The following is a 25352-nucleotide window of genomic DNA, read 5'->3' as shown; positions in this document are numbered from 1 at the left end:
CAACATTTTCCAGAGAGCTTTCTTTGAAATCACCAGGTAACGCTAAAAAACACAACATTTATATTGTATGACAACGTGTTAATTTAATATCTCAGAAGTATACGATAAACTTTATCGTATACGTCCATTGTTGTTAACCTTATTAAAATACATGAAACAGTTTCAGGTTCTGTAACTTTGCATAGTACAATAAAACACAATATTCTGGTGTATGTTTAGGTCGGCTCTGCCTACACCACCTCCAGGTCCCCGCGCCTCCTCCAACATGTGTCTACCCAGTGATGTGCTGTGTGCGCATTACTGTGGATGCATAAATGCAGAGGACAGTGCGTGCCCTGGATGCGAGCAGCTGAAGTCGCAGCTTCTCCCCCCCCCCCCCCATGTTCTGCCCTGCCCTGTGCCGTGCTGCGCGTCTCTCCGTTTCATTTCTCCTTCCTCACGCCGACACGAACACAGAGCTGCTGTGTGTGCGGGAGAAGTTGTTTGCACAGAGAGCACCTGGTATAAACTGTTCCCTCCAAACGGATTGGTTCTAGCTGGGAGCAATCGGACTCACCGCGGTCTTTTTATTTTTTCCAGGGGAAGAACAGACGAAGCGTTTGCAATGTGGTGGTACCAGTATGTCAAGTGAGGAGTGATTTCTATTTTTTGTTTTTAATGAACATCTGACATCCTCCCCACCGGAGACATCTTTCAGTCAGACCTTTTCGGATTTCTTTTTTTTCTTTTTTGTGACGGATATTTCCCTGTGAAACATTATCAAGGATTCCACTGATGTATGCGATGTGGAGGCTGCAAGTCGCCTTATGTACTCTGTCGGTGCTGTCCCTGTCATCTGCTGGAGAAAGCAAAGCGCGGAGCTGTAGCGAGGCACGGCAAGCTTATACCGCTAAAGGATTCAGCCTCATCAATGTGCCTCATCAGGAAATATCAGGTAGGAGGACAATGACATCGGTGCTTTTCTTCCCCCTCGTGCCTAGTTTCCCCCCGAAAATAAAAGCATTTGATCATGATGACCACACAACCTGAACTAACTGATCTCCCGCAAGCATTTGAGGATTTAACTCACCCTGTAACCAACATCCTCTTTTATCAGAAGATCCAAACAGAGTCTCAAGTGTGAGTCTGTTTTTGCAAAATGTACATTCAGTGGTTATGTTTTTGGACTTATTTCAAGTATATAAACAATCAAAGTCGCTGCAATAGAATATAACTCTATTTATGAGCTTTTTAAAGGTCAGTATGATCCACTCCAGGTCCAGTACCTACAGTATGTAGCGTCACAGCAAGTTGCATTTCATAGCCAAGTAAGTAGACATCAAGCACTGGATTGAAAAATCAGTATAAAGCTCAAATAATTATCCTGTCATATTGCTTATTAGGTATCCATGTATCCATTCTCATATGGTTAATATTTTTATTTAGGTGTTTTAACACTTTAGAGGACAAACTGAAAGTGCTAATAGCCCATAAACTTAATTTGCACTTTCACAGGTAAAACCCACATTACTTTTCACCATAACAAATTATTATTCATTTCCTCAAATAAGTGGGTTTACCAACAGGTTATTCATTGATCAATAGTCCATTAAACATCAGGATTAACAGCCCAAGAGTAACATGTGGGATCTATGTAATTTACTTTCAACATCATTCCTAATTAATGCTGCTTAAATAGAGACAGTGGAATATTTACTTAGTGACAATGCAACCTCAGTAGATATGTTTTGGAAGTAGCTTCATACCTGTTGCACGCATTCAACAGAAGATCATGGAGCTTATTGTGTGGTGCTTGGCTAAAGAGTGAGTGCTGTTTACCAGTAGGGGGCTGTATGCACTCAGCACAAAATACTCCTTTTGCTGAGGGTTTCTTTTTCCTTCTTCTTCTTCTTTTCGATATTCCTCAAGGCTAAAGCTTAGGTTTTAATTCATGCGCTTTGGTACAGCAGAGATATGGGGTTTTATTATCTCTTGTGTGGTGGTAATCACATTTATGGTCAAAGCAGGAAAGCAGATTAATCAGTAAACATAGTCAGCTTCATGAGAGGGAAGAGGGAAAGCAGAGAGGCCTGAAGTTAATCCTTCTTTTGCCTGTTAGTCAAAATAGAGATACTGAATTGGTAATTGGCAGTGTCAGACAGTTTAATGATCCTCGAGCTGCCTTATGTGCTTTAACAGGGTTTTGGCTTGATGGGAATCTGATCGTTTTGTTACTGATTGAGCATGTGTGTGTTCCTCGCATTGCGAATACATCACATACCAATTTCAAGTCCATGTAGCACATTTTCAATGTTGTGCCATATTGAATAGTAAGACCTTTTTACAAAATGTTGCTATAAGTTGCTATAATGTAGACAAAAATATGACGATTTGTAAACTCAGAAAATTCAGACGAGAACAGGATCTTCATCAGAAACAATACAAACTTTTTACCATACTTGTTCTGCTCCGGCAGCACCGTACTGTATATTCAGCCTCACCTCAGAGGGAGACATTTCAGCCGTCTACTCAAATATAAACAAATATACTGTTGTAAGAACTTAAATGTTCAGAGGCTTTCTAACCACTTACATGATATGCTTTCAAACTAGTGCTCCTGCTCTGTTATTTTCACATCATTTGTTTCATGATTTGACAGTGTACAGGCTATACAGACACAGCGGATTCTGACATTGTCCTTTTTCATTTTGGTCATCAGTGTTGTAAAGTGGTGCTTTGTTTTTAATCCAACTTTGTAAATTGGATTGTAAAATAACCAACCCATAATATGTTTAAGCATTGCAGGATGTCTTCTCTGAAAGGAATGATAATTAAGAGTCCCCTGATGTACTGGAACATGCACATGGTTTATTTCACAATTGTTGCTTTGTATTTGGATTATGTTTTGATCCCATTTGATTATTTCAATGTTTTGTTCAAGATAGAATTTTGGCCTTAACTTCGGCAGCTGTTTTTATTTAGTTTAATCATTCTTATTGGAGTAAAACAACATGTAGCATTCCAGTATTTGAGCACAGTGAGTTCTTTTTTGGCCTCCACCTCTCGGGAGCACTGAACGGGTTTCATTTATCAACGCAATAACTCAGAATGTGTCAGACAATGTTTTCACAATTATTTGGAAATACTTTCATATTTTTCTAACATTATGTCATTTTTTTGTGTAACATTTGGCTACTTGGAACTCCAGCGATTTGAAGTCAAAGACAGAGGTCTGTTGGCCATTATAGATCAACATGTTTTTCGGGGCAGTGATCAAATCCTAATTACAATGAAGTACAGCCTCTACACTGTGTGTAATTCAATCTTGTTGCCTCCAAATAATCTTGCATAAATACAACAGAAGTTAGATATACGGCCTCAAGAGATGCTAGCAAAAACACTCAATTATGCCTAATTAGCTATGCTAATACAAACGTGTGGAGAGCTTCATGTATACCGTTAGCATTCATCACTCCATCATGTCATGCTATCACTCTGCCTCCAGATACTAAACACGGTTTAGTCCCTCTGCAGAGGTGGCCATACCTCAGGTTGAAAAGCTTCCATTTGCATTAACACATGTTTGAGACAGCAGCTGACAAGCAAAGCTTATTAAAGGGACAACACACAAAAGTTAGTTTGACCATACAGTATGAAAATATATTAGACAAATTAATAAACCCAATGTATAACTTGAATTTAACATAAATCTGAAAAAACTTAAATAAAATCAATAATTATTCTAATGATTCCTTTAGAAAATCCCTTATTGTTAATGTGTGTTTGTTGATGGAATTCTCAATAGAAGTTTTTTCCATTCACTTTTGAATAAGCATATTTGCACAGCTACTATCTAAACTCTTCAGGCCATCAATTATTGAATTGTAACAGTGTCTGAATATGTCTCACGGGCTCCATAAAACGTATCCAGATAATAAAGTACCTGTTAAACCATCAGAGCAGAAACCCCACGTTGATTTTTTTAAGGATTACACCAGGAGGCTAGGTCATTTCTGTGTATGCTCTCTTTTTTATCTAATGTTGTTGTTGGAAGACGGATGTTAATCCAAAAAATAACCACCAAATGTATTCTTCTTTTCAGTCATAGGGTGGCAGGGCTTAAAATAAACCCTCACAATTACACGTTGGTAGAAATCAGAAACATTCAGTGTACAGTCTTCCGCTGCATCGAGACAAGTCAGATTACCGCGTGTGGTACCACCGTGAAGAGATGTGCTGCACGCTCAGCAGTAGAACACTTCTGTCAGACTCGCTGATGTGCTTGGCAAATTGTCATCAAACATAGTTTATTCTGGGATTGGAATAAGTCTTTGGCACGGATGCAGACATACTGTAATTGGTGAAGTTAGCTGACTGGGTTAGAGGTCAACCATACTGCCCACTTAATTGATTAAAGAGTGCTACTTTCTCTTTTTGCCTAAGGACTTTTTAATGCCTCAGATGGTTTATATTACAGGATTGGTAGGAGGTAGAGGCCAGTAAGAAAAATTGTACACGGCTTTAGACTAGATTTCACTCAGTTAGTGTTGGAAGAATAGAGTGCTGGTGCTGAAACACACTGCTGAAAATGTCTATAACTATAGCTGGTGGACAGCTTCATTAAACCCCTTCCAGGACGAGCGTATGATTCCTCCACTCTTGTGTTGTCAATGTGCCATCGCCTGCCTGGTGTTTTACACAGCAGTCAGCCAACAAAACAGCCTGCCTGTGAAGATCACCCCTCGTGTGCATGTGTCAGACGTTAGTTATAGTGTCATGCACACAATGCTGCCTGATTGTCAGCTCTTTGTTCATAAACACAACGGCTCCTGAATGCTTCAGTCAGTCCCTTCCAGGGAGCTCTTGCTCCGAGGCTTTGCTGTTAATATCAACATCTACTTACCAAGGGCGCTCGGGATTCTCATGGGTGGACTCAGCTCTTTGCTTCGTCTTTGAAACAAAATCACTTGATGTGCTGCTGTTCCTATTTATGCCGTGCCCGCGTCTTATATTTCCTTTCTCAAGAATAACAATTACCTTTGGGGTTCATCTACTTTAAAGAATATGATTTGATTTCTCTTTAACAGAACAGTTATTAACTGTTACACACCCTGAATACATTTTCCTCTTGTGAATTCCTGCAAGTCAACTCTCTGCTTGCTTATCACTGTGATCAGCGTTTTGCTGGTGGTAACTTGTTCAACAATTATCATGAACAGAACCCAGATACGGGAAATCTTTGCTGTTTGTATTGTTAATGTCTGTATGTGGCACAGTTAATGTTGAGTTGCTTCTTGACACAGACATTACTGCAGCTTTTAAAAGAAAAATCTTACAATAATTATTCAAATTTGAGAGTAATATTATTTCAAGGCTTCCTAAAATATACTTTATACTCAATTAAAACTTAAAAAAACGAATCTTCAAACATATTTGTTTTTTAAAGCGAAGTTTAAGACCATTTTGTTTAATCTGAAGTACAAGTTGAGGGCCTTAATTGGTTGAACTTGCACATTATTTAAGTCTAAGTAAAGTTTATTATTGTGAGCTCCCTTAAGATTATGTTGAAGAAATCAGCATTTCTGGTTTGAAGCTACTTAGCAATAAACTATACAGTACACATCTAAAAGCTGTCTCCTCATTTCTGTCATGAATTGATAATGAACATATATGACATAAGAAATATATAGATGGTCTACGGTGTGTTTAGGTGTTTTGCATGTTCAAAATAATGTAATTAATAGTCTGTTTGTTGCACTGATTCATTTGAATACACTTTACATGCAGGGTTGGTATGCAAGGGTTGATTTTAGATGTGTTGGCAGCCAGATGCCTAATCACTATATAATGGAATGACATGAGACCTTTAGTGAAAGTGTGGGAATACCACTCTAAAAGCCCTTACCTAGCAAATATTCATATACAAATTCTGTAGGGCATTTTTTTCCAAAGCCCATTAAGATGCTCTTGGCTGTGCCAAATTGGAAATAAGTCTCTTGCCAGCCTGTATACATCTTCAGAGAGAACAGTTAATGAGATGTGAGGGAGGTGTGTGTGTGTGGTGTGTGTGTGTGTGTGTGTGTGTGTGTGTGTGTGTGTGTGTGTGTGTGTGTGTGTGTGTGTGTGTGTGTGTGTGTGTGTGTGTGTGTGTGTGTGTGTGTGTGTGTGTGTGTGTATATGCATGTGTGCATGCGTGTGTGTGTGTGTGTGTTACAATTTGGCCTCACTTTGCTGATTATTATTTATTTTGCATCTCTATATTGTGAAAGAAAATGACAAAAGTGTTATATGCATGACACATCTAAATGTGTTTCAATGTGAATCAACCAGCATTACCTTTTGTCAAATTTGGTAAATGAAAATATCTGACAGTTGTTTTGACCTGAAGAATGTGTCAATCCTCTGCAGACGCTCCTGCCTGAGATGCATATGGTCTGCAGGCTCCTGGCAGCCCTCAGCACCATGTATGGTGTGAAAAGCCTCCCACTCTTGTAGGAGACTGCTATTGCACTTTTTCCTGTTCGTAATCAACTGGCCTTCATCAGTAATGGAGGGTAGGATTAAGGATCTCTACCTTATCACGCCATGAGAGGAACTGGAAAATAACAGCAAGGAGTATATGGATGGAAGTGATTGTACATTATGTTGAGGGATTAGAATTTAGAGCACAGGAAATAGGAAAGAAAATAAACAAATGTACCCATGAGCCCAGAGCATAAAGGCATGGAGAGCATCCTTGAGTAACCATGTGTTGAAAATGACTTGAGCGGTAACTCTGTGAGGAATACAAGAGGGAGTCAGGTAGAATGTAATCCATCTGAACTTTAGGGATTAGTGATCTGACTCGCTGTTTTTGTTGCACAGAAGTATTCGCTACATGCTGCCTTTTATACCGGTTTCTACAAAAGGAGAAGAGAGGCAATTCGACTGGGCTTATCTAGTAAATACAGTAAAGACAAATACGTCAGAGGAGGTAACAGAAGGAACAGTCACATGTGATAATGCTCTGCTGGTAGAAGTGATTCCCTGAGGATTGCTGTGTCAGTAGGTGATGGTGGTGTGCAGGGGGCTGGGGGGCACATTGTCACTTCATTGTCGATGTGTGAAAATAGTTGGTATATTAATGATTACAGGTCAGCCTGCATTCTAATGTGTATGTAAGGGAGACCCTTAGGATTGACCTTATGCCAGACACTACTAATCACTTATATTTTTACATTCTAGCCAAGAGGGTGTTTGTGGTTTTCCTAGTACCATTATATATTACGTATGTTAGCAAACCAAGGCATTCTGCTGTGTTTATGGTTATGGTCTTTCTGTTTGCCCACAGAGACGTTTTGCCTCCAGAGGTTAGTCTCTGAATAGAAGTCCCAAGCTTGACACCGCTGATAGGGCTCAGAGAGATGAGCACCACACAGTGCTTTTGGGAAAACCCACAGGGGTATGTCATATCGAGGTGTCAAGGATGCAAATCCATTTCACACTGGGGACTTTTTGTTTTTGTTTTTCAGACACAGTCAAGTACACATGGCTGAGGTAATTTGCTAAATAAGCCGCCCCTCAGAGATTTAGAAGTAAACAAGCATTAAGCAAAGATAAACATGGCGTGCCAAACTTGTCATGGAAACATCAGACTCTGTCAACAAACGTAGACAACGGTGTGGCAGTGGCATTACAAATTTGACAATGACACTGTTGTTGTGTTTAAGAAACATTGAAGGTTGACAGTTGCTACCCCTTAAAAGGCCTCTGACCGTGAAACCACGGGGGGGCTTTTGATGTATCAAAATCAATAGTGCAGAGGCTCGAACATGCAGACATTTTTTTGTACAAACAAAACCACAGCAGTACATCAAGGGCTAACTTTAAGGCCTATGAACATCATTCATGACTCTAAATATAGTTATACCTTTGTCACCAAGTTGTGAAGCAGAACATTCAATATTGGGATAGAGTAACATTTCTCACTCTTACCAGTTTTAATAAAAATTAGGAGGAAAATGCATCGGAAAAACATACAAAAAAGACAGAGTCAACCTTTATGTAAGGTCCTGTGGGTTAAATGGCTGGTTTCCCTTAAACAGTTTGGCACTCTAGTTTTAACCAAACTCCAATGTTTCTACAGAAGTAAATAATGCGTTTGTTGGCAACCTTTTGACACTCTTAAACTACAGGGCCATGTTCATAGAAATGTATTCCAGTGCAAAATTGTGACTACGTTTAGAGAAAAAAGTAGTTGCGTGACAAATGGATTCAGACATCCACTGTTTGGCATCAATTTATTCAAGTTTGGCTTCATTCAGGGGATCCATTTGTTATATATATTTTTGTAGTTTTCTTATTCTATGAACTGAGTAAGTACATTCATTATAATCTCAATTGATTCTAGTCCTAGTTTCATAGCAACAATTGACAGAAAATCTATACATTTTGTCCTTTAGACGGAAGTGACGTTGCCTTGTACTTCACAACCCAAAGTATACGTCTTATCGTCTCCAGTGTAGGCAGAGCCACACCTAGAAAGTGAGACTCCTTGTGGCTGTCATGCTTCTTGATGGTTAGAGACATAGAGATCCGGTTACTGCACATCATCTCTTGTTGTCATAGCCTAGGATTCATAGAACCATAGATACACATTGTATATTGTGGGGCATATGAATGCATTTGCTGACGCTGGGTTTTTGTGTGTAAATCGGAAATATTTATGGGAAAGTTATTTGCATAGTATCTACCCAAACAGACTATTTTCACAACTGGAATATGGATCTTAATTGTAATACAGTGTGCATGTAGCATCACTGGATTGGGGCATTTTTGGCTCTGATACTGTGTGGGTGCTTCTGTGTTATCTTTTGCCTTGTAATAGTAGAAGTTCAGTAAGGGTTCAGTTTAGGAGATTCAGAGATACAGAGAACATGGGCTATGTGCTCTCAGTAAGCCGCCTGTATAAAGTAGTGTGTTACTACTGATTCTCTCATTTCTAATCAGGTGAGCTATACGTCAGAATAGCATTCATCAATAGTGTGACGAAGGTAACTTTATACTAATTATTGAGATAGTATTTAATAAAGGATTAAACCGTATTAATTGAAATGTCATCTGGTCGGGTCCTCGGCTCCGCCTGACAAGATAGGGGAGTTAGCGAGAGCTCCGAAAGTGCTTATGCTGGTGTAGAATGACGGCGGTTAAGAATAATCCGGGTGCAAATAATATGTGGGGGTGTAGACATCATAGCGTCAAGTGACATTAATTGTACAAGTGCTGACTGCGTTTAGTTGGGTTTGTATGTGTGTACTTCTGTTCAGTTATATGTTTGTGTTTGAAAAGTGTTCCCCCTCCCGTTATGTCTGTTGCTGGATTGTGTGCACCTGGTGCCCGGTGTTGTCTCCTCCCCCCTCACCTGTGTCTAGTTGCTGATTAGTGTGTGTGGGTATTTAGGCTCTGTTTCCCTGTCTGTTAGGGGAGGGAGTGTGTGTGAGATCCTGGTGGCTGCAGGCTGGGCTCACGTGAACAGCAGCAGCAGGATTGAGGCTGTGTGTAATGTGTTCATGTTTTAATAAAGGCCCACACCGGGTTGTATTTTTGCACGTTCTGCCTCTGCCTCCTTGCTTGGTCGGGCCGCTCAATTGTCAGCTTCACAAATAGGAAAACTATTCCAACTCAATTTACTGTGTGCTTCACAGTACAATGTTTACCTAAACTGAGCAATCACTAAAGTTGCATTCAAGTCCAATAATTTCCTGACGGCAGGGTTGCAGTGGACGCAACAAGAGAGTTCCTACTGCATGACTGGCTCTCTCAAGTGAATAAAGATAATGGCTCCCCAAGTAAGAAGAAAATAGCACACCTCAGTGCCAACCTTGCAACACCCCTAAAAGTAAACAGATTTTGGCGCAATATGTTTTCAAAGAGCCGTAGTTATTAGCCAGGACGAGACAAGCCCGAAAAGCATGTTGTTCTAGTTATAAATTAGGAAATTTATACTGATTACATGAGTTCATGACCCAGTTTAGTGTGATCTGGTTGGGGGCTTTGAGGCTGAGAGAATAATTAGAGATCGTTATTATTTTTATGTTAATGCTAAAAATGCAGAGGGCTGATCTTAACCCTAGGTCACATTGCTGGGCTTTAATTATAACATTAACTTGGGGGGTTTAATGACACTCCTGCATGTGTCAGAGGTCTGCCCTTTGTTCCTTCACACTGTGTCGCCTCATTTCCCGTTTTCTTTGGTTTAGGCACTGTGATCCTTTTTACTCAGTAATCTGTGTGGGCAAAAATGATTTGATGATGATTGATTCTTTTATCGACTCAAATAAAACATAACCAACACAATATGATGGAGAAAAGGGCAAAAGCGGTGGACAGAATTCAAATAGAAAATATTTCAAAATGCTTCTTTAGATGCTGGATGAGCTTGAACAATGTGTGCAGCATTTAATTACAGGGTTAATTTTGCTTGTAGGATGACCTCTAGAACTAAAGAAGAACAGCGGCATGACCCAACTGTTCATTTCACCTATCACCTATCCTTGTGAGATGAAAGCATAGAGCGAACTTGCAGGAAAATATATCCAGGCTCACTAGGCTCACACCACTGACTTGAATGGGGCCACATAGTGCATCTCCAGGGAGCATCGCTGTGATGGAAAATGTGACAAGCTCATATAACCTTAATAGCTGGAGAAGAGTCTTTCTGAGGATGTCGATGAGGCTTGAGAAAGAATATTTTCATACCACAGAGGGCCATAAATCCAAGGCCTGTTGCAAACGAGTTGCAAGGGTTATTGAAATGGATGGGTTAATGAGCCAGGTGTTTACATCTTTTGGTCCCCTGAATTTCTTCATGTGTGAAATGAAACATCTGCCATTGTGATGCTTCTTGGCGAGTCCTTGTTCTTTGGCTCCAGCAGGGTGCTAGAATCTGAAAAGAAGCCAGCCTCGTCCCCTGCTCCAAGAACCCCGCTGTTTCCTGTCCCCTGTGTAAGCTGCTGGTAAATGAGTGGGCTGGTCATCTCGCACCCTGGGGCTCTACCTCGGGCTCTTCAGACCACCAGCTGTTGTGTTTGGTACTGAATCATGCACCATGCTGAATCCAGAGCATGAGAGCAAGGCTTTAACCTCACCGCATGTCTCCTCCTTTTCCCTCCTCCTGTAGCCTCTAATGGAGAGCAGGTGTGATCAAATTAAATACATTACAGTCCTTTAGAGCGGCAACAATTTATTGGTTGATCCACAGAAAAATAATCCGCAACAATTTAGATAATTGATAAATGGTTTGCAATATTTTTGTTAAAATGGCCTCTATCATCTGGACATTTCCTGATTTCTTTACATATTTTGGGTAGATTTTGTGAACAACTCACTCTTTTAGAGTGCTCACCAGCCCTGACATAAAACAACCCAGTCCGTTCTTTGTGTGCTGCCTAGCTCAGAAAACATGTGATTCAACCAGCCATTCCAATGTGGCTCCTCTTTCTATGTCACATGCAGCAGGCTCATTGGAATTTGATTAGGTTTATTCATTGATATCAGTTTGAATAAACGCTTTTTTATAAAGCCAGATTGGAGAAGGCTGCATGTTCATATCCACTGCTATCCGCTTGTTTACACCCTTATTCCACAATTACATATTTTAAGAGATACATTTTACATGATTTTCACGCTTTATTTATTGGTTAACTTTTTGATGTATATTTATATACTGTATATGTTTTACTCTATATGAGAATGTGTATAACACCCCTCCCAATAGTGTAATACAGACATTCTAATGTTCCCATTTCCACATACAAAACATATATACTGTGAAAATTGTTCACAGGCATTACCCATGACCGAGGTATGAAGATATACAGATTATAGGTCTGCTTTGATAGACTGCATGCATGACTGGAGCCAGGGGCCAAAAGCTCAGCTGGATTGGTGTTTCACTTGTCCGATGGCTCACCTTTGACATTTGCAATCTAACCTGGTAACATGCATACTGGCTTTACTAGATATATACGGTAGTCAAATATCTGCAGAAGTTTGAAGTTAAAATTAGCCAGAATTGAATTGTCGGATGGGAGGTTTATTAAAATGTTAATGTGAGTGCTCCAACCTGTAAATCAGAGGGACTAAGTGCAGCAGGTGAGCGCTTATCAGATTTCAAAGAGTATTTGAAGTTGCCTGACTACAATTAATGGAAAACTTGATATCTACCGCTTGAAACATGAGTTTGGATATGTTTATTGGATATTAGGGATGCATCCTGTACTCACAGAAGATTTTGTCTGCGTTTAAAAAGCCAGTGTTTGTTTGCACTCGGAACATTTTAATTTGACAATTTTCCTACAATTTAAGGTCTTGCCTTTTTCTTATTTCCAACTTGGAAAATAGATAATAATAGCTTCTCATTAAGCCCTTATGGTTCTTCAGCACAGACACTGAAAGGTTCTGCCGTTGTGCACGAAATGGAAATCCTCCATCATCTTTGGGGAAACTCGAAACAGTTTATTTTTTGGAAGACAAACAAATTTCCCCTTGGGATTTAAATCCCAGAACCTGTATTTTGTCCCCTTTGTAACAAACTGTTGTTGCACAATATATATATTTAAAGACTAATAATCTTCTTGTTATGCTGCTGCCATGCTGTCACTCTAAATTGATGGGAACCACAGTTAATTGTGATAAAAATAGTATGCACGTTGTCTTTTGCAATCACCCTGGATTTAACACCTACTTTGCTGTCATGTTTCAAACACACACAGACTGCACTTCATAATAAAAGGAAGGCTGACATTGAATTGCAAAGAGCATACAACTATGAGCTTTAGCTTGATATTAATGAGAGCGTTAAGCTTTATCTTGGTGCTTCGCCCAACCATATATATATGTTGTATCTATTACTGTCAAGCATTGCTCCAACTCTGGAAGTTATTTCAAAGTTAGAACATATTTTAGCTGCTTCCAAATGAGGTAACATATGGTTGGGGAGATTGTGGGAATTATCTGTGTCATCTTGTTTGGACATATTCAATTTGGGTCCTAAGCCCCAGTGGAAATAGTTGAAAGTGGGTGATTTGGGTGATGGAGAGGAGATCCAGATGGCAGAGCAGCGGTGAGATCAATCGAGCTTGATGCATTTTTCCCACTTCAACATGCAGACAGATGTGATATAACACAGTAATTGAGTTGACTTCCAATTTGGTAATTCCTGTTGACAAGTTATAACTACTAAGATAGTGTGTTGACTTGCTTGTAAAACATCTTAAATATTGATTTGGTGATGTTTTATTGCCTCATGATAATGTCATAAATGGCATAGAAGAGGAATACAGTTTTCACATTATATTCATCACAATTGTTTGGCTTTATGTTTAAAGTGTCTATCTACATTTCTCGCAGGAGAAAAAACACATTCCTTGAAGATCATTATTTAAAACCTCAACATAAGATCTCTCTCAAACAAAGTGACATGCTTTAAAGTTGAATTACCTATAGTCATTTCCTAACCCAAGCACCATAACAAATACGCAGTCATTTTTATGAGGTCATACATCATTTTGTAATAGTCATTATTTTTCATTTCTGAACTACATGTCTGTAGTAGAATGGACTGCAGGATACACTGAGATGATGTAGTTCATCATAGAAAGTAAAAAGCACCAAGAGAGTTGTCTGACAGTTGGTAGCCTACTTTAGCTTTGCATGTATAAAATACAACTTAGATGTTTTTAGAGGAAGACGTCGTCCCAATACTTCCAGGATGCCTCTGATTATATGAATCCTTCATTATGCAGATTGTAAGTTAACCTTTAAACAGAACATAACATATGGTGTATTCTGCTGACACTAGTACCTTCCTACTTCACCTTTTATTCCTCAAAGCTTTTTTCTTACCTTCCATAAAACCTTACAGAGTTGATACTGTCTCCCATCTGTCAACAACCTTTAATTCTATTTGTGTCATTTACCCCCTTTTGCCCTCTAATCTAGGTCATATCAGCTGAATAAAGGGCCCTTTAATGTGCCGCAGCCTAAATAGAGAAAGGACAGTCATGGCCCAGAACGTGTGAGGGGCCTAAGTGAACCTGAGTCAATAGATCTCAAAGATAGTGGTGTCAACCATTCACAGGGAGCAGAGGCTCAGCCAGCCTTTTAGCGTTTATTGTCCAGTGTGCTAAACTTGGCTGTGGCATTGAGTCCAAAGAGAGCAGAGGGAAAGTAAAAAGACCAACTCTCTCAAGGTCTGTCATTTAGCTTCATTCCTAACTTTACCCGTCCTCTCATGGCCAGATTAATCTACCTGGATTTATCTTTTTTTATCTTATCTCTAACCTGGATTGTATTGCTGTAGTTAAGGCAAATGTCATGATATTAATTAATTGTACCCATATTTTGCCACTTCTCAATAGTATAAATGCACTTAAATTCACAAAAAGGAACTGAAATCTCCTAAGGGACTGTAACATACCTTTTAGAACAACAATAACAACAAAATCATTTTTTAAATGTTCCTTTGGATTTATTTAGTGTCACACAGGAATTCACACAAAGACTGAGTGTGAAAATAAGATGGTAATGTGATATAACTTGTGAGTATATACTTAGTTATGAACAGTATGTGGCTATTTCCATGGTATCTACAGTAGTAGTCAGTAAGCATTAAACCAAGATGTGCCTATACTTATATATCTTAAAGGCATTAGAAGAGCTTCCTCAGAAAAAGAAATAAAAAGGGAAATGGGAAATGGGATTTCACAAACTGCATAATTATAAAAATACATTACCTTGCGAGTCTGAGTTGTATGACTAATAGTTAATACATTTTATCATAACATAATAATAAAGACCTGTGATGTTTGACACATGTAATTGTCTTGTAATTGACATATACAGTAGATGTTTGTTACAAATCCTCTCACAATCTGTTAGGATTGTCTGATAATTACCCAAATCACAATTATCACATTAATGAAGTCAGTGATATATGTATAGGTGATTAAGAATAAAAAGGCCTGCTTTAGTTTTTCTATGATTTTAAAGGCATATGAAATGTTAATTCAGTTTTTTTGAACCAGCAGCAAACTAATTAAAAATGTTTAAGTTTGTGCATTTAAGTTTAAAAGTATACCACAATAACTCTTAAATCATAGATATTTAAATAATTAAAACAACACTTTGATTGTAATGGTGTCGAAAGAAAGCACTTCCTTCTATGTCTGAGTTTGACTGTGAATCTGCTGTGTGTTTCACTCTGGGTATTTTAATCTGTATACTAAAGCCAGTGATGAGTTTGGAACGAATCAATGTTAAAAACAAGGAAACTGGGTTACAAACCAACTGAATTATGGATATCGTCTGAGACCTGGCTCAAGAAAACTAAATTGAATGAATAGAAATATCCAGAATGCTGACGTGCTTCTGCAGGCCTCTGCCCTCATTTGAAGGCAATAAGTCTTTGTTACAGCCAGACTATAAGAGCAGACAGGGGGAAATATTCCAGAGGCAGTTCTCAATGAGTTTGAGCTTGAATCTGGTGGTGGATCAATGATAATAAAAGTGATTCATTCAAGATGGTGCTGCTGTGTTACTGAGCTTTACTCTGCTATGAGCCTCTAACAGGCAACAGTCTAAGATTCTTTAACCAGATTCAAATGCGGATTTACTAAAATAACACTTCTGTATACCCTACACTTTAAGGCTAATCATTGTGCAAAGTTGTCAGGGGAACACACTTTGAATACTACTCACCAGCTCAGAGTACAATAGGTGACACATTTTCAGAAATGAATAGCAGTTACTGCATCACTACACCTTTTTATTCATTTTCAGCTTGGGTGAATATTTGTCCTCCTTCTGATCTGATCCGTTGGCTTGTTTTTCTGAAATATCTGGCATGGATGTCCTCACTTTATAAATGCTGGCAAGAGTGGTCAAGGGATGTACCAGATGGCATGGCCCATATGCAGTTTGCCCTTTGGCCAGGTAGACTAATGAATCCTTTTGGGAGTTAATCACACTGTCTGGCAACAGACCCTTCATGGGCATCGAACCCACTCTTTTCCCACAGCTGCCCTGATATATTCTGGCACTTTCACATTTCCCTGTAACATATGTTGGTAGTTATGGCGGATGGAGGTGAAAAAAAGTCTCTTTAGCATTTTAATTCACCCGAGTAGATTGTAAACTAGTGAAATTACTATTACTATGACACAGATAAGTGTGAAATGGAGGAGGTTTTTGAAGGTATTGGACGGTCCAACAAACATTTCTGTTGTAGTAGTTAGAGTAAACTGGCTCCTTTACGGCCCGTCCACACAGCGGTGTGCGTTGAAGCTTGCCGGCGGGCGTGTCTGAAACTCGACCAACAACCAATCACATGAATCTCCCGCCCCTGACACACAAGCAGCGGTTTGATTGGCTAGAGCTTGTACTGGCATATGATTCGATTGGCTGACGCTTCTGCCGAGGCGTCAAAAGTTTAACATTGCTCAACTTTTGCAGCGAGCCATGCCAGCAACGCTCCGCGTCGCTTCCCACAATGAAGTCTAGCTCAGGGGCTTCTTCATTCTCCACCCTGTGGCGGATGTTATTTTGTTTAAAGGTTTCAGTTAGTCGATTTATTTTTTATACATGAGTATTTCTTTCCTGCTAGTTTCTAAACTTCAGCTTTTCAGAGTAAGAGGCATTAACACCCTTCTATTTCTATTTTGATTATTGTATAAATCTTCACTTAACTTGATCTACCATGTTGAAGTGTTGGCCTTAGGACGTCCTAAACTTCAGCTTTGAAGCTTCTCATGCCTTCTCCTTTGAAGCCTTATCAGGCATTGGCAAAGTAACTGAGTCCAATCGTAGTTCTTCTCAGTGCTTTGTGAATATTGAGGTCCCAAACCTTAGCGCAACAACACAATACACTGACCGACCTGCTGGCTGCCATTTAGCAAAAAAAACAACCAGAACGATTTTTGAGTAAACACATGGGTTTTATGTCCATGTGCCCAACGGTCCACTCTCTACTTTACTCAAAGATTTGAAAAGTGTTTTGCTTTGAATTGAACCAATGTTCCCCTGTAAAAAATATATTTCACCCCTTTCTTCTTGTTATTTTTTGCCTCTAAGTTTTCTTCTTTTTGTAATGGAAGGAAACTTATAGTACAGCAACATGGCTCAAGTTTCGGTCAGCAGGCCATCATGTCCTCCAAACCCTCTGCCTCTTGCAATACCTAATGCCACATGAGAGTTTGTTCAGGGAAATACAACATTTTAGCGTGCTTCCAGTACTTAAAACGAAGATAAAATAATAATAACTTAATGAACCCACTTTCTCCAGTGGGATTGTCTTATCTTAGTTTATTAAAATAAACAATGAATGTCCTACCTTTTTATCCTTCTGTAATAGATGAACAACCACTGAGTTATTCTCTGGAGTGCACTAATGTAGTGTATCTCATACACTGTCAATTAGTTTCATGGAAATAGGCCTTTCAGAGAGATTTTAGGCAAGGTAAGTTTATTTATATAGCACCTTTCAGCACATGGCAATTCAAAGTGCTTTACAAATGAAAATAAAATACATTTAAGAATAAATACAGCAGAAACACATTATTATTATAGAAACACATTATTAAATGGCATTTAAAAACAGGCATTAAAAAGCAAAGATAATAAAATGAACCCAACAGGTATAAAATACATGGATAAAAGCCATACTCCAGTTTGAATTTGAACAACTCATCCAAATGCAGCGTCAAAAAGATACATTTTTAGTCTGGATTTAAAAGTATAAAGAGTTGCAGCTGACCTGCAGGATTCAGGGAGTTTGTTCCAGATGGTCAGGGCATAAAAGCTAAATGCTGCTTCTCCATGTTTAGCTCTGACTCTTCTAACAGAGAGCAGACCCGTCCCAGAAGACCGGAGACTCCTGCTGGATGGTTCATAGTTTTCCCGGAGATCGTTAATATAATTTGGTCCTAAACCATTTAGTGCTTTAAAAACCAGCAGCAGTACTTTATAATCAATTATTTGACAGACTGGAAGCCAGTGTAAAGACTTCAGAACTGGACTGATGTGATCCACTATTTTAGTGTTTGTGAGGACACGAGCAGCAGCGTTCTGAATCAGCTGCAGCTTTCTAAGGGATTTTTTAGTGAGACCTGTGAAGACACCATTACAGTAGTCGAGTCTGCTGAAGATAAAAACATGGACAAGTTTTTCCAAATCCTGCTGTGACATTAGTCAATTTAAATAACAACAAAATCCAGAACATGCTGACTCAAACCAAAAACGATTTCATATTTTTTTGGAAGCCATCTTACTATTAATCATATTGATGGGACAGTTTTGTACTGAATCGGCTTTTACCAAAAAGAGGCAAACAAATAACCTCCATGGCCTTCCCCCACTGTGATGCATCTGAGGTACTTTTAAATTGTAAATCTTACCAGGGCATCTGCTGCAACTGTTGAACTCTAACATCGCTTGCTGTCTAATAAACTGTAGGCTCTGCTGTCTATTTGAATGAACCACTTTCAGAGATGTGCCATCCTTTATGCCTACGTATATATTAGACATGACTGCTGCTGCCTGCGTGTGAACCTCAAAGTAGTACATGCTTCTCTACCATCAAGGGATACGAGGCCAAGGGGAACTGAAGCCGAATACAATGCAACTGTCGAGAATAAGTTATTCTTCTCTTTAATCTCTGCATGATCATACCTCCAGGTCCATCCTCTCTCCGATAGTGACCTATATATACTCCTGACGTTGTTATTTAGAGCAGATCAGACTATCTGCGGTTAAACATATGTGTCTTACTTAATAATCTTAAAGTAACATTCATAATGGGTTTGGGAAATGTCTTTGTCTGAAGGCAGCCCTGTCTATGTGTCTGATGCATGTTTCAGTGCATGTTTCAATGTTTTCATTTCCCCTTACCAAATTTCAAATTACAATGCTACGCTTCAATCATATTTCGCAGTCCACGAAGATTGTGATCCAGAGGAGCCAAACACATCTGCGCATCAAAGAAAGTGAACAAAACTACTTCTGTGTGATTGCATTTGTAAGCCGCACACCATTTCTTATGCTTCAATCCTTTTTGATTAGAACACATTTATACTAAAGCCAGAACATTTCACAGTAAAATCCCAGAAAATTAGCATTTGTCCTTAATTACCTTGCTTCTGTAATTGCAAACATTAAAATCTGTGATCAGCTTGTTCTGAAAGGGAGATATCTGCAGCAGTGCCTTCTGACATCTGTGATCAAGGCAGCTACAAGCAGAGAGTGGTACATTAACAAGCTGGTCTGGGTTAAAGACATCAGTGGAATCCTTTACACGTGTTTTTTTCACAGTGATTGCATAACTATTTCCTCATAAGTCATAGATAAACCTGTGAGTAAATAATTCATTATGAGTGTGTGTGTGCTGGTCTGTCTTTGCGATCCATGAATTTGTGATCAGGTTAGGAGTGTTATGAATCATGAATGTGGAAACATGTGCCAGATCTAATGTTTAAGATACAGCTGTGTTGTTTTACATCTAAATGGAAGCAGTCTTTTCTCTTTATGGAGAACCTGATGTGACACTTGTATCCTCTTTAATATATTAGCACTTCTGTCAGCGTTGTCACCCCGGGCTTGCATACAGTGTGTGCCTCTCTGCTGCTCACGCAGTTAAAACCAACTTTCTGCTCTCCCTTTCATCCTTCGCCTGTTTGTCAAAGGCTTACAGACGAGGCATGTTACAAAATGGGTGGTACCCAAGCCTTTTCAGAGATGTGCAAAGATTAGAAAAAACATTTTGACGGATGGAACGTAGATGAGGACTGTTTTTTGAGTTCCCACTTGAACCTTTTCACCTGCAGCCATTGGTTTTGTTAGGAACAAGCCTTTTCCTCCAAGCTCCTCTACAGCTCTGATTTTTCACGATCCTTTACTTAAGCTTTTGTCTTTTTCACCTGCAGTAACTGCAATATTGTATTATTAAGGTGGATTAAACGGATCTATTGGAGTTGTTATTTTTCTCAGTTATTAAAATTCCAAATATAATGTTTTAATATAACTTCAATGTTTATAGTTATCTATTTTGAAGGAGCTTCATTGTATATAAATTCCTCACATATGGATATGTCTATAGTTCAGTAACAGTATTTAGTGGCTCTAAAACACATTTTCTCTATTTAAAATCACAATGTGTCATACTGCTTTGACAGAGATTGTAATTGAGTTTAGCTGGCTGTTAAATATTGATTTATTTCATTTAAATTATCTTTATTCATGAAGGCAAATCATACATTTGTAAAATGCATTTACAATTGGTTTGTTTACTTAATCTTTGTTAGTGTATTTTAAAGCAACTCCACTTCCTACACATACAGACATCCCTGGCTTGATGTTTTGTCCACTCCTACAGTACGTCTCCATTTCCGTTGGCATGGATTGAGTCTTATAAGTTTAACAGCTTGAGAGAGTCTGAGCAGAACTGCGTGATCTCACAGGCGTACAGTGTATTGACAGCTCGGTTTCAAATTCCATCTTGGGTGCAAAGCAGCCAACTAGAACGGGACAGATATGGTCTAGTGAGCCAAAATCCCATCTAGATTTGGGGACGATTGTTCCCCAAGTTCACCAAGGTAGGTGTTTGTGTTTGTATTGGTTTGGAACACAGGGCTCACAATGTGGAAAGACACTGGACAAATCTGCAGGAAAGTTTATTTGTTGAATACTTTTGTTGTGTATTATTTAGGCCTTACTGCTATTTATATTCTGCTCTTCGTTTATGTATCTGCATTGTGGAAAGCAGCCAAGAAAAAAACATTTGAGCAAAGAGGAGAAGGAATAATGTGACAACATCATAAACATGCAGCTCACAATCCAGCCATGCCTTCTGCACACAACATCCTATTTTATCTTCGTTAATGTAACAGCAGCATCACCTTTTTCAAACTGTTGAAGCTGGATATGTCAAAGTATTTGTTTATACAAAAACGAGACTGGAAGTGGAACAGAGGGGTGTACAAGCTATGAAAGCTAAAAGCACCAGGATTTCCTTTCAGCTGTCATTTGCACCGAAGGACAGTTCTGCCTTTTTATTGATTTCTGTTCTATTTCTTTTTCTGCAACCTTTAGTGGCCAACAGTGGTTCTACGTTCTTCAACAAGTTAAGTCAATTTGTAGTCTCAACAAAACTTCAAATTGAAATGGACTTACTTCAGAGTTGCAGGGCTTCCTATTGCAGCAAGTAAATGTCATTGATATCAAGTTATCCATCATTATGCCAATAAAGCATCCACTCTTGTCCCAAACTTTTTCTTTGTCATTGTTTCAAACACTGCAATTTTAAATCCTGGGCAACACGGTCAACACTGCTGAAATTAGCTGTTTACTTTGGCATTTGTCAACTAATTGAAGCGTGCCTTGAAACTGACCCCAAGTCAAGCCTTCCCCTAGGGTCATGTGTGTTTCCATTTACATTCGGGTCTCTTAGTATTTGGTCACTAATCTTATTTATCCTATTATTTGGCTTGACATTATTTATATTAAGTAAACCTATGATCGTTTCCCCTTCATGTGAAGCGTCTTGTGAATTCACTGTGTTTTAGAATGTGCTATATTATGAAATACATTCATTCATTATTGTTAAACAGTGAAACAGTAACAGGATCATCGCCTGAGAAGATAAACAGAGATTTATAAAATCATCTTCCTCATGAATTTTTTTTAATAATACCCCTATACAACACTTACCATAAGCTGTGTACACTGCACAATGTGGTTTTCTCTGCAGGCATGTGTTAAACTGATCACAGCTTGGAATAAAGATCATCACAGTGTTGCGTCTCCGCGGAGTGGAAACAATGTGTGACAGTTGAGGAATGCATTGCTAAGTGCATTGCTAAAAGATTTCAACATTGTTGTTAAGTGGAGGAACAAAAGAGTTTTAAAGAATGAAAAAAATGGAAATCAACTTGTGCATTTCATCTTATTATGTTTTTATAGAGAGCTTTGTTCTCGGTGGCCAGAAGGCTTGTGCATACTCTGGAGACAATGGGTTGGTGTTGAGCTGTTGATGGTGCACCTCATTACTGTGGCCTGGCTCCTCTCTAAGGACTGATTAAGGATTAAGCACATTTGAGAGTACCAACACGTCCACTGCATCCTCCTTGTTTCATTAGCCAAGCACAGCTCCTTCATCTATACCTTACTGTATATGCATGCAGAACACCAGTGGGAATGTCAGTGCCTGCATTGTATAGTAGGATCCATACAAAAAAAGTCTCACATTCTGAGTCTATTCTGCACCCATCCACCCCCGGTGCAGCGACAACCACTTCGTCTTTTTCTCAGAAGTTGAGAGATAGAAAGAGAACGACTCAATCGTGTCATGCAACTGCTGTCCAGACCTGTTTTTTTCTTCCATTCTTTACCTCTGATAATGACATCGTATCCTCTCAGACATAGAGCAGCAGAGGAGAGATAATACAGAGAGTATATGGCAGTCAAATTGCTCTATTTGTACGATTCAGTAAGGAGTCGCAAACTGGGTGATTTTCTTTCCCAAGGATTTGTAAAACTGCTGCCTTTCCAAATAACTTTAGCATTTTGCTGCCCAGGAATGCAAACGGTTAAAACATAATATGCATTATGACCAGCTTAGTTTTATTGTTTATACAGTAACCTCAATCACATCCATTGTTTGTTTATTTTTTAAACGTTTTTTAACTGTCTCATCTTCTGACGAATAGTCATTGACGGAGCCCTCAAGACCCTTTAAACCCAACGTAGTGAAAGTACAGGAAAATAAAACTATTTTGAGTATCAACACAGCTTAGGCAGTGATTTGATTGTTTTTAAAGTGTATGTATAAGCTTGGCATATTTATATTTAAATTATTTATCACATTCATCCTTGCAGATAGCTTTGTGAGTTTTGCTGGTATTGTCTGTGAAGAGCCTCAGCAAAGGTTTCTGCTCTCCCCAGATTTTCGGTTTGTTTTAAGTCTTCATGTTATGTCACTTATTGAACTATTAACTCTTGTCCTAAACCCATCCTGGTGTGTGTACTGTACATTTTCTCAAGCATAGGTTTGCCAGCACCCACACAATGTTGCTACCAAAATCTGCTTTATCTGGCTCAAATAATCATTCTCTCTATTCTTAAATGTCTCTCTCTGATAGTAAAAAGTACACCTGCCTGGTGCTGCTTCACTTTGAGGTAAAGATTGTGTTTGATGCATGAACGGTAAAGCATGGTGTGTGTCTGATAGTGTTGGGCATTACGGCTGATATTATAATTTAATCATCAATCTTTGTAATTCATCCCCTTTTTACACGAAGAGAACACTCCACATATGTGAGGCTAACTGTTTATTTTTAATGAGAGGCTTGTCAGATGTGTGAGGTCATTACTGATTACTGCCTTTGAAAAAGCAAAGTTGAAGCCAAATAAATACTGTTTTACATTTTCTATCTTTCTATATAATGACTACTTTACATTCTGGTTCTGATTCAGACCCTTAGTTATTTGTTTACTCTATATATACCGTTCACTCTTTATTTGGTCTAATAGGTGTATAAGTTCAATAGTTGTAATTATCCTTGGAGAAACCACTCAACTTGTAGGCTTTTTAAAAGACTTAAATAGGATTGTGAAACTCTCAATGCAATTCATCTCTGATGAGTCCTTTTTCGGAACACGCACACTAGTTCACCAGAAGCATGTCACAATGTTTCTTTTTACATTTTATATTGAAACATTAAAAGCTCATAATGTACAAACATGAGAGAGTTTAAGAGAGTATGCAAAACATAATAGTGTCAAATAAATCACATCAAGTGTGACTCACCCGTATTGGTACCTGGCTTTGCATACGATGATGTGTTGAAATACTTTTGTATTGGAAACTACATTTGAAAGCAAGCTAGGTGAGCAAGCCCGCCTTAACCTGCCATCAGGCCCTGGGGCTGATAGGTTTTGTAGGCCCCTATTTAAACAACAAATCAAAGTCATTTATAGCCTCGGCAGGCTCTGTGATCGCACTTCTCCACTCTGCTCGACACGCGCCTGGTCCTCTCCTCCAGATGAGTGACGTATCGGGCCTCCCTCATGTATTTGTCCGGTTGCCGTTGGCTCCCCTCTACGTAGAAAGTCCTCGTTGTTCTCTCCATCTCCTCCAACATCCCTCCTGTCTGTTTTTCCTCTCGGGGCGTGGTTTGCAATCCGCCCAGCCAATCAGACATAGGAACCTTTTTCTCCCACGAAAGTCCCTGCTCTCTAGCAGGGACTTTCGTGCGGCTCTCTTGTGAGAAAAGAGCTATATTTCTGATTGGCTGGGCGGATTGCAAACCACGCCCCGTAAAACTCCCAAAAAGTTTTGTGAAGCCGCCATTTTATTATCCTTGCATTAGCATTATTAGCATTAGCATTAGCCCAGCGCAGAAACTTAGAGAGACTAACTTATGGCAACACAAAATAAAACATGGGAGCGGTGGAGATGAGGAGGTGTCGGCGTTCTGGCGATTTACTCGGAAGGCTTCAGTAGAAGCTGCTGGGAGTCCCAGCAGCTTCTACTGAAGCCAGTCCCCAACTCCGGGGACTTCCGGCCGGGGACTTTGGGCGGCAGTATACGCCGTGAAGTGGTTTGCGGCCTGCCAGTAAATCCAAAGCAGAAGAAAAATAAGTGACGTCAGCGGCTTCATTTGCCTAATCCACCCCCAGGGATTTATTCCGGTGTGAACGCGATCTGTACTTAGTTCATGAGAACTAAAGAGTTCTCATGAACTAAGTTCTCATGAACCTTTGTGGGAAAAGTACTGCGGTGTGAATGCACCTAATGTGTCTACAATCTGCTGTGCTTACCCCCCTCCCCCCCATGTTTCTTTCTGTATCACATGATAGCAGCGTACCGACAAATGTTCTTCTTTATCATTTGCTGCGGTCTGTCCCTCTTTGATAGCTTCAGTGATGAGAGTCCCAAAATCACTGGAAAGTTGTGATCAAAGACTCAGCTCAGCCTTTGAAAAAGCAAATCCTGTGGCAGTGATGTGTGTGTTAAAAGAAAGCCCTCCATGTCTCTGTCTCCCTCAGGTGAGCACCTGCGTGTCTGTCCTCAGGGATACACCTGCTGCACATCTGAGATGGAGGACAAACTCCACCAGCAGAGCAAACTGGAGTTTGAGAACTTGGTCAAGAACAGCAGCCACAACATGAGGACGACGTTTGTCTCCAGGCATAAAAAGTTTGATGGTGAGTGAAATGTATCTCTTCGACATGTAAGAATTACATTTTTGTCCCAGGCACTGTTACTTTAAATAAATGTATTCAAGACAAGCGCTATCAATCTTGTTATATCTGATTAGCTTTTATATATTTAAAAATAACTT

The 25352-nt window shown here is 39.3% G+C and overlaps 1 protein-coding gene across 2 annotated transcripts in view; it reads left to right on the top strand.

Moving 5' to 3' along the window:
• Window positions 1–443: 443 nt before the first annotated feature.
• Window positions 444–25352, top strand: part of gpc6a (glypican 6a) — a 185205-nt gene continuing 160296 nt past the window's right edge. For both annotated transcript variants that reach the window (XM_034219617.1, XM_034219606.1), the window contains exons 1-2: window positions 444–934; window positions 25057–25215. In XM_034219617.1, coding sequence (XP_034075508.1) covers window positions 775–934; window positions 25057–25215 — 319 coding nt within the window. In that variant the 5' untranslated portion in view covers window positions 444–774. The remainder of the gene's footprint in view (window positions 935–25056; window positions 25216–25352) is intronic.

The sequence above is a fragment of the Gymnodraco acuticeps genome, unplaced genomic scaffold (assembly GCF_902827175.1).
Source record: "Gymnodraco acuticeps unplaced genomic scaffold, fGymAcu1.1, whole genome shotgun sequence".
NCBI classification, from domain to species: Eukaryota; Metazoa; Chordata; class Actinopteri; order Perciformes; family Bathydraconidae; genus Gymnodraco; species Gymnodraco acuticeps.
This window is presented reverse-complemented; position numbering and strand designations above follow the sequence as displayed.